Source organism: Marmota flaviventris, chromosome 17 (assembly GCF_047511675.1).
Source record: "Marmota flaviventris isolate mMarFla1 chromosome 17, mMarFla1.hap1, whole genome shotgun sequence".
NCBI lineage: Eukaryota > Metazoa > Chordata > Mammalia > Rodentia > Sciuridae > Marmota > Marmota flaviventris.
In genome coordinates, this window is record NC_092514.1 from 72,490,213 (window position 1) to 72,504,534 (window position 14,322).

Consider the following 14,322-nt stretch of genomic DNA (forward strand, 5'->3'; position numbering starts at 1 on the left):
CCTAACCCTGCTAATACTGTCTCCCAGTGAGGGATGGTAGGAGCAAGGACAGGAGCTGGTCAGAACATGGCCAACCATGAGGGCATGCCCCATTGGGTATTTACATGTCCTATGTACACAGGCAGGAAGGGGGCCCAGCCAGGCACACTGCCCCACCCAGGGCAGCACACGGGTGGACAGAGGCATTCCCTCAGCACAGGAACTTGAAACATGGGGTGGGAGTACAGAGACAGCACCCCCGAAGCCCTGCCACCACCTCCTCCTTGAGGAGAAAGCTCTCAGCAGGGTTCCCATCCAGTCAGATTATACACGGGAGGGGGCTCTGACAAGACGCAGCAGAGACCCCTCAGCTAGTCAGGTTCTGATGCGGCCCCCTGGCCCCTCCCCAGGGCCGCCCCACAGCACTAACAGCTGTGTTGGGAGCAGCAGGGAGGGGCTCTGCTGGGGCAGGATACTCCAGCTCGACCAGCCCTAGGCCTCTGCCTACGGTGGCCAGCCCTTTTCCATGCTGGGCCAAAGGTAGTGAATGTGACAGGTCACAGTGGGCACCACTGGAGGACCACAGGCAGGTCTTGCTCAATCCAGCATGGCATCCAGCTGGTCAGCCAGGGCATCAAACATGGTGCTGATGTCATCCAGAATGTGCTTGGTGGAGGTCACCGGGGGACTGCAGCAAGGGAAAGGGCTGGATCAGAGGGGCCAGAGGCCTGCAGCCCACTGGCCCTGGGTAGGAGCTGCCACTGAGCCACTGCTGGGTGCCAGGCACTTAGTGCGCATCACCTCTTAATGCTCAAAACATCCTGGGCAGCAGTTCTTTCCTTACAGATGGTTTTTCTGAGGCTGGGGGTTAAAGGACTTGCCCAAGCTCTCATCCCCCTAAGGAGGCAATCACCAGGAATCCCTTCAGATCAGATCTGGGTGACTCTAAAACCTGAGGTCCTGCCATCCTATTGGAGGGCTCCCCAGCTTGAGGCTCTGCCTACAACATCCCCCTGTGATAGTCCCAGGACCCATGTTCTATGCCCACCCTTTTCTCCCACCCCATCTGACAGCCAGCCTCCTTACCCTTCTCGCTCCTCAGCACCAATACTCTTCTCTGCGGCCCTTAGTGCAGCTGCCAGGGATGAGCTGGTCTGCTCCAGTCTCTGCTGGGCCCGGTCTGAGCCCACAGCCCCTGTGCTCTCGGGCCTTGGTGGGGGCACTGGGCGAGGGCCCAGGCGGGGAGCCAGCTTTGGGCCAGAGAATGCCAGCTGGGTGCAGGCCACAGACACAGGTTTGGGGGCTGTTCCTACAGACAAAAAAAAGTTGGCAGGTGACTCATCTGGGTTGAAATATCCCCTGTACGCAGCATACCCTACCACCCCTACAGGCCTCAGCTTCCTACCTGCTCCAGGCACCTTGAGGAAGGCAGCAGGGGCAGTGGGGGGCTCCATCTCCACATTCTGCCTACCACCTGCTGAATTTTCCAGACTTGGCCCAGTGCAGGGCACTGGGGGGACGGGGGACTGCGTTATGGGGCTTGGAGGAGTGGCTGGAGCTCCTTGATGTGAAAGGCTGCTGGAGTCAGGCCGTGACGGGTTAGAGGAAGTGGAGGTGGGGGACTCACTGGGAGCCTTGGAGGGCAGGGGAGCAGAGGGGCTAGGGGTGGCTCCTGCCACCCCAAAGGCTAGCAGTGCTGTTTGCAGTGGCTCTCTTTCCCTGCATTTGGGCCTCCGTTTGACAGTGTCTGACTCTGTGAGGTTGAAATCGAGGCCAGGGGGCACAGGCGTCTCCCGGGATGGGGGGCCAGCTGGCTTCGGCCGCTGCTTGATAGTAAGATTCCCCTCTTCTGCAAACGGCAGCCCTTCCCCTGAGCTGCCCCGAGATGGGGGTGTCCCCTCAGGGCCAGGCTCTTCTTCCTCTGTGTCTGACGCAGGGCCAGATGAGACGGGCAGACCAGGAGACTCAGAGGGGCCAGCTGGTTCGCTCAGTGTTCGCCTTCGGGGCCCCGCAGCACTGTCCTTGGACCCTGAGCTCCCTTCTAGTGGAGGTGGCTCTGAGGGGCCAGAGACTGAGCTGAGGCGCTTGGGGGGTGGGGGTGGAGGGCCTTTGCGACGGGCACGAAGGGCAAAGGACTGGCTGCGAGGAGCCCCTCGAGATGGGGTTGGGGTAGGACTGGTCCGGGCGAGGGTGCTGCGTCCTGGTCGCCGGGTAAGGGTGGCATAACTGCCCAAGGTGCTGCCCACTGGGCCTTCGGTCTCCCCCTCAGCTTCTCCCTCTGCAGGGCCAGGGCGGCTCAGGCTGTGAGACCTGCGCTTGGGCCGAGGTGGGTCTGGAGGAGTGGCAGGGGGGCCGGCCAAGTAGGAGAAGGCTCGGGGTGCACCAGGAGGTGGCCCTGCGGCTGGGCTAGAGGGTGAGCCCTGGGGGTACATGAAAACATAAGGGGCAGGTCCTTGGCCAGGAAGTGGGGAGCAGAGCTTAGAGGGCCGCTCGGTGCCCTCTGGAAGGTTCCTTTCCTGTAGGGCACTAGGGTCTCCACCACTGGGCTGGGGGGCAGGCTGCTCCTGTGAATGACCAGAGCCCCGTGAGCGTGCGCCAATGCTCTCCTGGCTGGAGGAGCGGGCAGGGGGCAGGGGGAGTGGCTCAGGACCACCCCCTGCCATGGCTGCTTGTAGCTCTGGGCTCAGCTCACTGCCCTGAAAAGTGAGAAGGCGTGGGCCAGCCACAGCTGGACCCTCCCCATTCTCTAGCCCCTCAATGGCCATCAGCTCCGGACCCCTGGCCAGCCGATGCCCACCCTCACCCAGGGCCTCCCCCTGTAGCAGGCCCCGCCGAAGCTCTGCCAGCCGCTTCACACCCAGCATAAGCTTCTTCTGATGCCCTGGGAAGGGTGGACAGAAGGAATGAGGTTAGCTGGGTCTAGGATGGGTCACTCCCACCTCCCCAGACCCCATTCTCTGTTCTCTTGGAGACCCTGGAGGCATAGGGGGGGCCCAAGCAGAAGGCCTCAGAGCGGTCCTCACCCAGCTTGTTGACGCCAATCTCCTGCAGCTCCTCCCAGGTGAGGTCGGCCACCAGCCCCATGGAGTCATAGCCACTGCTCACCAGCTGCTTGTGGTACTGCGGCAACCCCAGTGCACACAGCCACTCCAGCAGGTCCGTCTGGAAGAGCACTGTCATCAGAACTTGCTTTCCACCCAAGCCAGAAAGGGAGGGGCACCACAAAACCATAGCCCCAAGTGAGAGCCCCACCACCCAGCCCAGCCCCCGGCTCACTGGGATGTAGTTGGGCAGCCACTCGGCAATGCTGAGCTGGGCGATCTCTGAGGCGATCTTCTTCCTGTGCCCAGGCTTGGTCACCCCAATGGCAGTCAGATCCTGCCACACAGGACACGGGTATCAGGCTCCTCCTCTGCCTGCTGGGCCCTCCCTTACCTGGCTGCAGCACCCACCTCAGGTGTCATGCGACTAATGGTTGGCACATCATAGCCAGCCTGCAGAAAGTGGGCAGTGTAGCCCTCCAGCTGGAACTCACTCAGCCAGTTGTGAATGGCCTGTGCATCCTGTGGAGGTGGGGGAGGGGACACAGCAGGAGCTGAGTCTGCTGAGCAGCTCAGCCTTCCCCAGGGGCTGAGCTTGAGTCCATAGAAGGCCCTCCATCTCCTCTACTCACCCCCTCAAGGCCTACAGCGTACCCCCAGCAGAGGTCTTACCTTCCCCTCTAGCAGCTGTTCCGGCCTCACATCTTGGGTGAAGATCTCCCCAGAGCGGTAGCTAACCAGAGGGAGGTGGCTCAGGTTGTCTTTGAGAAAGGAGAGTATGGCTTCAGGTGGTGGAAGAAAGGGGTGGCAAGCCCTTAGCCTCCCCACCTGCATCTCTCCTAGCCAACCCTGGTCCCATCGAGCCTTCCTACCTGCCAGGGACGGGGTGTGCAGTCCTGGCAGCACCTGGTCCTCCCCTGCAGAGGGCAGTGGCTGGAGACAGGGAAAGAACCCACTCAACGTGTGGAGAATCGCAGTGGGGCTAGACCCTGCCCTGGTCCCAGTGACCTCGCTCCTACCTGGGCATTCTCAATAAGGAGGCCGGTGCCATGGCCGTTGGTGCCCTCGGAACTCTGCCCGCTACCAGCACTGCGGATACTGCCCACACTGCCCTCACTGCCCACACTATTCCTGTCACCTGCTGTAAAGGGCAGAAGGACAGAGGTCAGAGCCTCAGTTGGTACTGCTAACAGCTGACTGGCAACTTGCTAAAGCCAGACGCCCCCACCAGTGCCTGGTGCCACCCTCTGGGAGAATGTACCTGGGCTGTCTGGGCTGAGGCCCACCCGAGGAAGCTGGCCATAGGTAAGAGGGTGTAGGGAGTCGTCAGCAGGAGGCTGCGTTGTCCGGGAGAAGCCTGGGCGCAGTGGGGTAGGTGCGGAGGGGAGACGGGGCACAGGGATGCCCACCCGCTTGCTGACCACTTCCACGATGCCTGGGGGGAAGTAGCCTACACGGTCCGTGCCCCTTTGGCTCTCATGGATGTGGCCCTTCCAGCGGCCATCAGGATGCTGTTCAAGCACCTGTGACAGGTTGTAGGGGGAAGGGATGATGACTCCCCACATCAAGCAAGTGGCAGGCAGCTATTCTTGCCACCGTCCAACAGCCCGGGGGTCCAGCTCTTCCCCTACTCTCAGGGCACTCGCCTTCGATATCCAAGCCAGCCCAAGTTTGGCTCCTGTGTTCAGCAGGCAGCTCAATGCCCTTGTGCCACAGAGCTTAGAGACAGAGGACCAGAGAGAGCCTGTGCTCCAATCCTAGCTTGCTACTTGCCAGCTGTGGGACCTTGGGCAAGTCACTTAATCTTTAAGCCTCAATTTTGTCATCTTTAAAAAAGAAATGATGATGGGGTGGTCTACCCTCCCCAGATTTGGAAAGAAAGAAGTAAGGGAGCAGATGGAGACCTAACACAGCCTGATATCACAGGTAAGTCACTGCAAACATTCATATGCTCAAAGGAATGCCTGTCGGGCCCCTCACCGTGATGACATCCCCCGCTCGGACATTGAGAGCAGTGGGATCGTGGAGATTCCAGAAATCCTTGAGTGCTCGGACCTTCAGGATCCCTGAGGCCTCTAAGAGAAAGGGGAGGGCAGGCATCATCTAAAGGTCCTTTGGCCATCTTCCTACCACCCCACCCACTTCACAGCTTCCCCAGGAGACACCCACTCCTCTTCCACATCCTGGTACCTACCAAACGGCTCCAGCCCTTGGCTGGGTCTTCTCCCACACACTCACCCCGAAGTAGCTGCTTGATTTCCCGGCTGGCCTGAGAGGTGGTGAACTGATTCACAATGTCCAGTGCCGTCTGGTTATACGTGTTCCGGATGTTCACATCCACACCTCCCTAGGTAAACAGTGCCAGGAGCTCATGCTAAGCACTCTGTCATCTCTGCCCTAGTCCTCACTATCACCCAGGAGGTGGGTGCTGATGTCATTTTCAGACCTTATAGGTGAGGAAGGAGGATTTCAGAGACCAGGTCAGGGACGAGCTAGCAAGAGGCATGCTTAGGTTCCAACCAGGTGGAGCTGCTCTTAGGCCTTAGGACCACTCAGGAAGCCGGGCCTCTTTCCCGCCATCCAAACAAAGCAAATCACCCTGGCTTCCCCGCCTGGTCTCAGCACATGACAGAGGCTCCACACACACCTGTGGAGTGACCAGGTGCCATACCCACCTCGAGGAGCAGCCGAACCACCTCAGTCTTGCCATACAGCGCAGCCTCGTGGAGTGCTGTGCCTGTCTTGGTCTGGCGGTTGATTTCAATCCCAGCTCTTAAGAGCTGCCTGTGGTGGGCAGAGGGAATCAGGGGTAGTGGGCCAGGGGAGAAAGCCAACTGCCGGGAACTAGGAGATGGAGCATGGGTGAAGATGGCAGCAGGGAGGCGTGGAGGGGGCACCGATGGTCCCACAGGAAGGGGATGAAGAAGTTGTGGGGGGGTCACTGTGGGTACCTGATGACTTCTCTATGGCCATTCTTGGCAGCCAAGTGCAGGGGTGTGGTGTAGTTGGGGTCACATGGGTCCTTGGCCTCACCCTCCAGCAGCGCCACACATAAGTGGCTGTTCAGTAGCAGCTGGGTCACCTGCAGCATGCAACACCCAGCACCCAGTTGGAACCTCTCCTGAGACCCACAGACACAGGCACTCAGAGCCCCCAGGACTATAGGCCTTACCTTGAGCCTCCCAAACTCACAGGCCAGGTCCAGGGGCGTCTTCTTGGCCTTGTTGACCAGGCATGGGTTGGACTGATGCTGGAGGAGCATTTCTGACTGGGGTGGGGAGAGCCAAGTGAGGGGGCGTGGCCTGGCTGGCCTCTGACCTCCTAGCTTCCCCGCCCAGCATCCCTACTGCAGGCTCACATACCACCTCATAGTGTCCATATTGTGCGGCCAGGTGCAGAGGGATCTGCCCGTCCAGCGAGGCGGCATTAACAGCTGCAGAGGCGCGCAGCAGTAGCCGGACGGGCTCCAGCCGGCCCTGCCAGGCTGCATAGTGCAGTGGGCGCATACCTGGCAGGAGGAAGGGCTCTGAGGGAGATCCCGGGATGGCGTTGGGGTTTGAGGGACTTAAGCAGATTGCAGAGCCACCCAGCTGGGAGAGGAGACAGCCCCAAAAGGTGCGGACACTGGCTTAACCCAGATTTGGTCAGGAAGAAATCCAGCTGCATGGGTCCCAAGCCAGAGTCCACCATGGCCACTACAGGTAATCTGGCAACCACAGGCCAGTGACGTGAGTAACCTCTCTGAGCCTCAACCTCTTCATCTGAATATCAAGACATGAGTGCCACTCTCTACTCCCAGAAGGCTACAAAGAGGGAAAGCCATTTGCAAGCCCAGAGAAGCTTTGGGAACACCTAATAGCATTGCTATGTCCTAACAAGAGCAAGCTCTGGTCAGAGGTCTGGGTTGAGCCTCTACCTTCACCAGGCAGGGACACACTGCAGTCTCACCATTGCTGTCCTTGATGTCAACAGTGGCCTGAGCCTCCAGCAACAAGGCTATGAGCTCTAGGCTACCTCCCAAAGCGGCATGGTGGAGAGCAGAGAATCTGGCATGGGGAACACAAAGTAGGGGATGTCAGTAAGCAGTCTTCCATCCCCAAATCCTGGCCTGCCACACCCGAACTCATCCTGAGGCCTGGCAGGGATGGGTTACTTGCACCCCCACCCCTGCCAGCCCTGCCGTGGGAGCGCACAGCAGCCGAGCCGTAGCATGAAAGGGCTCAGTGTCTGGGCTGAGTGGCCTGTTTGTCTGGCATCCCCCCACAGCCAGCCTAGGGGAGGGGGCCGTGGGAGCAGGAGCCCCCGGGCTCCTACCCTCCAGGGAGAAAAGGGGCCCAGGAGGAATCCAACTCAAGGAAACCCCTCAGAGAGGCCTCAGGCCCCTCCCCTTGCTCAGGGCTAACCTACTGAAGGGTGGGTGGGAAGGACCCCCACACTCTGCTCTACACAGGCAGGACCCAGAGCTCTCAGCAAATATGCTTCAAGGGTCAAGTTTAAGAGAGGAAAGGATTCTGGAGTCCAGGACCTTTCCCTTCCGGCCCTCCCGTCACTCAGCATCTCTTACTCACCCATCAGCATCCTGGTAGTTGACATTGAGCCTCTTCGTGGAGCCGAGGAGCTCTGGGGGTCAGGGCAGGGGCATCAGGGAACATGCAACCATCTGACCTCACCCATCCCTCACCCAGTGCTGCCGCAACCCCAACTCCCAGAGCCCAGCTGACCTCTTGGTGTGCAGGAAAACACCTGCCCCATGGCCCTTCACTGGTCCTGGCCTGTGGCTCCTCACTCTGGCCCACAAGCTAGCAGCTTGGAGGTATCAAGTGCAGGGAGCCACTGCAATGGTGGCCTGACTCCCGGGGCCCAGCCCAGCTGGTTTATAGACCCAAAGGGGGCGGGAGGGGACACTGGCACGATGTGCCCTCAACAGACAGGCCCACGGAGCGCATGGTTAGCATTCCTGTCTGAAGGGCTAGGAAGCAAGTCACATTGTCCCGCTGGGCCAAAAGGGATGGGTGAGGAAGAGAATAGAGAAGGACCAGGGCAGGGCCCAAGGGATATACTGCCCACCCCTACAGTATCCCAAGGTGGAGCTTAGTAGGGAAGGTGGCTATGCTCTGTACTAGCCCTGGCTCTGCCTCGTGCTAGCTGTGAGTATGGGCAGTCATTTAACCTCCCGGGCTCAGTGTCCTCTTACGTAAAATGGGCCATCACAGAACCTGCTCACTCTGCACTCTACACATTGGCCATTACTGGTACCATGCTATCCTCCAGCAAGAGCGGCACCATCTCCCATCTGTCCCCTGGATCTCAGAGGGTTCTGTGCCAGCTTGAGTGGCATCCTTTGACTCGCCCCCCTCAGGCTCTTGACTGAGCTGTCCAGCCCCAGGTGGAGGGGCTGAGACCCTGCCTCCCCAGGACAGGGTGCATGCAGATGAGGTTCTCAGGTAGCCAGGACACAGTGGGGGCAGTCCTTGAAGTGTTGGGGAGGGAAAGGGGAAGGCCTGTCACAGGAGGCCTGAGCCTCCTGCTGGAACCCACCCCTACTGCGAAGGAGGGGGCCTGCCCACCCGGGCTGGGCAGAGTGCCAAGCCTGCTGGTCCAGGCCTGCCCCCCAGGCCCTGGTGGGCCCCTGAATACCCCAGCAGCCTGGGCAAGGCAGGGCCTCATTCCAAAAGGGAGGGACCAATCCTGCAGTGAGAAGCAAGAGATGGGGAGGGAGGGGAGAGTCACATGGAGGGCTGAGCTGAAGGACTGCACCAAAAAGGTAAATACAGAGCCAAGGAGTAACAGTGCAGAGATGGGGGCCTTCCAGGTTTTCTCTAGTCCCTTTGCAAAGACCTTGTCACACAGAACCATTTGGGGCAAGGGAAGGTACAACAGCTTGAGAAGCAGCAAGCGCAGAACTCCCATGCTCGCTCTGCCTCTGGCCGGCTGGGGGACCTGGGCCAGCTATGGCGCCTCTCTGAGCCTCAGTGAAGACAATGAGGGCAGCAGGGAAGACACTGTCCTTTGGCCCACCCACCCTTCCACCAGCCTGCCAGCCTGGCCAATCTGGGATGGGCAGCTGGGTGGCTGGATGTGGCCCCTCCAGGGAGGGACAGGACAATGTGACAGGAGGGACACAGGAACAGGGGCAGGGCCAGGCTGGGTGGCTCCGTTCTTTTCAGAACAATGGCCGGAAAGGTGGTAGGGGAGAGGCTCAAAGTGACTGGGCTAGGGGCTCAGCCGGAGGGTGGAGGGTCCTGGTTCCTGGCAGTGGCTCAGGCACTTCCGCTGCCACACAGCCTTCTTCCGAGCCTGGCTCGGGGTGGAGGGGATGTGAGCTCAGTCAGTCACACCAGCCCACTCCATTTCCTCTGGCCACAGAAGGAGATGTCAGAAAAATGAGGCAGGGAGGGACGGGGGCAGGAACAGGGGCAAGGCCAGGACAAACGCACCTTCTCCTGCCAGCCACCTGCAACTTGAAGAGCATCAGGTGGGGGAAAGAATGTAGGCCAGACAGCAGATACAGGAGGCGGAAGGAGGATGTCTCTTTGTTCTCTTTTGATAGCCAGAAAGCTCTGGCCATCCCCACAGGAGGGAAAAAGGGAGCCCTGACACTTCCCTTCCTAGAGTGGCAGTTTAGTTAGCCTCTCTGTGGCATGGAACAGGAGTTTCCCCTCTCCCCTTCTCAGAAAGGCATTAGAATCACCTGGAGAACTTTCTGGTTTGCAGAGTCCTGGCCTTTCTGGTGAGTTCAATGGGGGTGGGGTGTCCAGGGAATCTGTACTTTTAGAACAATCCCCGTGAAATGCTGATGAGCACAGAAATCAGCAATCAGTGAGGGAGCATGGGGTGGTGGGGCACGGAACTCAGCACAGGTTTGGCACAGGTTTATCTCAGATCCATCTCAGATCCGCCCCACAATGGCTATGTGACCTTGAGCAAGTCACTAACCTTTGAGTGTCACTTTCCTTACCTGTACAACAGATATAAAAACACCAGCTCACAGGGAAGTGAGAGGACTACAATTTTTCATAAACTGGAAGGTCTGCCAAGGTCACCTTATGATCTCACTTCTGTTGCCAGTTTCTCCAACTTCTCAGAGGACAGGGAAGGGAAGCACGTGGCCAGGACTTCACAAGGAATTCCAGGCCCTTGTTACCTATGTCCACACCTGTACCTGTGTATTTCCTCTTTGGACTGAGTGAAGGGACCTCTTCCCCTACACACGTTTTCCTCTGGGCACATGGAGCCATGGAGCCTAGGAGCCTGGCTTTGAAGTTCCTGCCACCTGTCCCTGGACCTGGCCCACCATCCTCCCATGGGCCTTACTTTGAGGTCCTGGGGATGTGAGGACAGCAGGAGTATGACCAAAGCCCCACTGGGCAGGTCGCCCAAACACAGAGGTAAGGGAAGAGGGGGAGTGGCTCCCACTCTTGGGCTGCGCAGGGACCTCCACAGCCCCTTCCTCTATTACATTCACCCTGCACCCACCTCTCCAGGGACAGGAACCATCACCCCTGGCACCATCGCTTCCTGCCCAGGCCTCCACCCTCCTGTGCAGGTGGGTAACACTAGTAAAATCCCTCCCCGGCACTCATACTCGGGGTGCGGGTGAGGATGGTATAAAATCTCCAGGCATAGGGATTCCTTCCTGTGCACAGGACCCAGGTGTGTCTTGGTCTAAAGCTCCAGCACTTCAGGGGAGACCCCCCCCTCCAGGAACTCCATATCCAGACCCAGTCTGGTGGCAGGAACCATCAGCTGTCCCTGCTCATCTAGGACCTCCAGGACATAAGTCCAGTGGCCTCCTGGGACAGCCCAGAGAGCGCACCCTAAAGGCCAGAGGTCTATTTCCCTGGGGGTGTCACCACAGAGGGACCCAAGAGATGGGGTTCAGGTGTGGCCACCCAGGCCTCAGCCCCCCACAGCCCTGTCAGAACTAGAGCCTCCAGACCATGGAAACCTCTAGAAAATTAGCTGCATACTTTCAGGGGACACAGATAAGTTAGTGGAAAAGAGGTTCTTTAGTAAGTGGTCAGATTGTGTTGAAAGTAAGGAAAATCCCCCAGAAATTTAGACATAAAGCACAGAGAGGTTCCAGTTGAGTGTACGTAGGATTGACAGTGGGCATGGAGCTCTACCAATTCAATCTTTCTGGACACATACCCAGAAACCCCATGGTGCCAAAGACATCCAAAAGCCACCAGCTAGCAGACAACACCATGAGGACTGGAAATTTGGTCTGTTGTGTTCACTAATCTGGCCCAGGGCTTGTAACAGAGCCTGACACACAATAGGCACTCAATAAAAATTTGAATGAATGTACTTCCATCTTTTCTCCTGGCAAGCAAGGAAACTGGCCCAGAGAAGTTAAGTGACTCACTTAGGAACACACAGCAAAGGGGATCCAATTCCTTTAGCATTCCCAGACAGAGGCACTTCTTGTCCAGAAAAGGACCATTGTCTTTCCTTAAGTTCACAGAACCCAGTGACCACCCCGCTCCCTATCCTCCCTCTGTAGCTTCAGCACTCAAGGGAGGGCCCCAGCTCGTTGGTCACCCCACCAAGTACTCACTTGTCTTTGAGGCCTTAACCTTGGCCACCAGTTTCTGTACACCAGTCACATCTCCGTTCTTGACAGCAAGGATCAGGTCCTGTTCACGACCCATTCTGATCCTCAGGCTGGGCTCTAGGCTCAGGAGTCCAGGGCAAAGACAGGGAAATGTGTCCAAGCCAAGTGTCAGTATGCCATGCCTCAGCCCCTGGAAGGGCTTCCAGTCCTGGGGCACGTTTGGTGTCCCAGGAAGAGGGCTCCTTGTCAGGCGCTGATGGATGCTCCCTTAATGTGCTCTGTGAGCTGCCACCATAAGCAGGAAAGCCAGTCTTGGAGCGGGTGGAGGCTGTGTTGAAATGTGCACAGATATCAGCCTGCAGCTTCTGACAGCCCGGGGATGGGCTGGGACCAGGCACGTAGAGCTTCCCAGCTTGGCTCAGGAGCAGCCAGCATTCCCTCAGGCAGCAGTGGTGGCCAGGTCGTGGGGGTCTGAAAACAGTGCAGTACCTCTGCTGAAGGTTGGGCCAGAGCCTGCAAGTGAGAAGCAGGGCACCAGGATGAGCAAGATGACCTCTAAGGAGTCCCCAAACCACCCTGGGAGTCAAGGAATCCCTCAAAGGGGAGAGGGAACTGCCATGCCTGAGAGGAGTATGTACAGAGGGGAGGTGGTATCCTGTGAGGGGGAGGCTGAGTCATGGGGGCCCCAGGGCACCAAGTAGTACCTCAGCCTTGGGCAGGAGGGGCCCTGGCAGCACGACACACTGGAGCAGGCCAAGCTAGAAGCCCGTTCTCCACAGCCCCAGGCTGTGACACCCACAGACAACTGGGGCCAGGAGGTGGGGCCTAGGAGGGTGGCACAGGCAGACGGGCAGGGGTCACTCCCTGTCCAAGGCTCCTGCCCCAGACTCCTCCCTACCTAGGCTTCACTTTAATAGCTGGATGCTTTAGCCCTAGGGCTCTTTATGAATTGAGGGGGTGGAATGGGGAGCTTATGGATCCCATTTCTGGGGGCATCTACCTGCTACACAGGGAAACTCACAGCACCTGTTGCTGACCCTTCCTCACTCTATGTGGGGTGAGCAAAGAAGAGAGACAGAGCTGGGGCACCGATGGCCGACGGCCCCCCAAGCCTGAACCTGAAGCCCAGACCCTCGACTTCACTGCAAAAAGGCTTACGTCAGTTCCTCGGTGGCGGCGAATTTTTGCCAGAGTCTTGTGGCATGAGACCCGAGCAGGCCTGGGGCCCTGGAGGGGTACCACTCACTCCCCAAATGTCTCAAGCCCAACTTAAAGGGCACTCCCCCCACACAGGGCCGGCGGCCGATACTGGGGGAGGGCGCCCCTGGCAGTGCCTGGGGTCGGGCTGGCTCCCCCGCCCCTCGGAATGCCCTTCCAGCGCCGCGCAACCCCCAGCCGAGCCCAGCCCAGGCCGACCCGGGGAACAAAGCGGCGGGAGGGACCGGGAGGGCCGAGCGCTGGAGGGGTAGATGCCAGAGGACGAAAAAGGGGGCGCGAGGAGGACGGAAGGAACGGAGAGATGGAGGCGCCCGCGGATCCCGCAAGAAAAGTTAGTTTACGCCGGCTCTCAAGGGTGCTGGCCCCCAGCTCAGACCCCGCAGTCTCACCTCTCCCGGGCGCCCCGCCGGGGTCCAGTTGGCTCTGCTCGGTCTCTGCCACTCCGGACGCTGGCTCCTACTGCCCCCCTGCGCCGCAACCCTTTCTCCTCCTCCTTTTCCAAGGCCGGCTCTGCACCTCCCGCAGGAAATCCCGCCCCTCCCCCCTCCCTCCCGCCGGATCGGGAGAGGGACCGTCCCGGCCGCGCAGTCGAGCTGTCAGTCAGAGCCCTCGGCCCCGCCCCCATGCGTGCCAAGCCCCACCCCTACTCGCGCCACTCCAGACCCCGAGCACTGGCCGGATCAGCGCATGCGCGCAGGTGAAACGAAGTCGGGGTGGGGTGGAGGAGGCTGGGGGTCGCGGGCGATAGCTAGCGCCGCTAGGTCCGGGTTGTGGACTCCGAACGATCTCGGATCTAGAGTCTAGATCGAAGGATGAGATACCCTGGATATGACTCGGTGAGAGACGTGACGTGAAGGGGTTTGGCAAGACCCGAGACCCTACTTGGAGAGCCCCCTTCCTCTATGTCCCACCCCTCCCGGGACTCCCTCTGCGACCTCCGCCCGCGACCAGAGTCAGGGAGCCGCCTGACTCTGCTGGCTGGAGCAATGATGACACCTAGCGGACAGTGACTGGGCGGCCCCGGTGGCGGCGATGGGGACCCCAGCCTCGAGGAGGTGCTATTGGAGGGCTGGGGTGGCGCTTCAGCACCAGCATGGGCCGGACAGCGCCTCCCACCCCGAGGCCCTCGAAACTCAGTTTTGGAGCTCCTCGGAAGGGATCCAATGGCAGACCCTGAAGGGATCTCGAACTTCTTCGGACCGCTCCCGACAGACCCAGGTGGCCTCCAGTTAGCAAAGCTGCAATCCGGGAACCCACTGTTATCCTCTCTCTAAGCTCCTTTTCCCTCCTTGCCCAGCCCGGGGGAGGGAGTGGAGGGTCCCACATCTGTTCATACTACAGTCCCTGACGCCAGTTCAAGTTTTACTAGAGAGGGGCCCCGAAGAGGACTTGGGACAGGACTGAAAAGCTGCGCATCCACTTGCAAGTTAAACAGTCGCCGGAATAGAGGTACACGTGTGTGGGCCGGCGCTAGGACCCAGGACACCAGGAAGGGGGAAAGCCGGCGTGTTTGCTGGGTACCGGAGG

General features: G+C 59.4%; 1 protein-coding gene across 1 annotated transcript; it reads right to left on the bottom strand.

Moving 5' to 3' along the window:
* Positions 1-6: 6 nt before the first annotated feature.
* Caskin2 (CASK interacting protein 2) lies at positions 7-13,304 on the bottom strand. The gene is made up of 20 exons (XM_071603630.1): positions 13,185-13,304; positions 11,581-12,090; positions 7,589-7,640; positions 6,969-7,066; positions 6,383-6,528; positions 6,193-6,288; positions 5,972-6,102; positions 5,696-5,804; positions 5,259-5,367; positions 5,001-5,095; positions 4,282-4,543; positions 4,040-4,161; positions 3,893-3,953; positions 3,693-3,781; positions 3,432-3,542; positions 3,256-3,357; positions 3,003-3,141; positions 1,385-2,860; positions 1,066-1,288; positions 7-667 (listed from the first exon to the last, which is right to left on the bottom strand). The coding sequence occupies exons 2-20, from the start codon at positions 11,672-11,674 to the stop codon at positions 577-579; spliced, it is 3,606 nt and encodes a 1,201-aa protein (XP_071459731.1). The 5' UTR covers positions 11,675-12,090; positions 13,185-13,304; the 3' UTR covers positions 7-576.
* Positions 13,305-14,322: the final 1,018 nt, after the last annotated feature.

Excerpts from the sequence above, each read along its gene's own strand:
- Caskin2 (XM_071603630.1), bottom strand. The coding sequence starts at position 11,674 with ATGGGTCGTGAACAGGACCTGATCCTTGCTGTCAAGAACGGAGATGTG. Across the intron at positions 4,162-4,281 it reads CCTCAGCCCAGACAGCCCAG|CAGGTGACAGGAATAGTGTG; the intron begins GTACATTCTCCC and ends TGCCCTTTACAG. Across the intron at positions 1,289-1,384 it reads CCTCAAGGTGCCTGGAGCAG|GAACAGCCCCCAAACCTGTG; the intron begins GTAGGAAGCTGA and ends TTTTGTCTGTAG.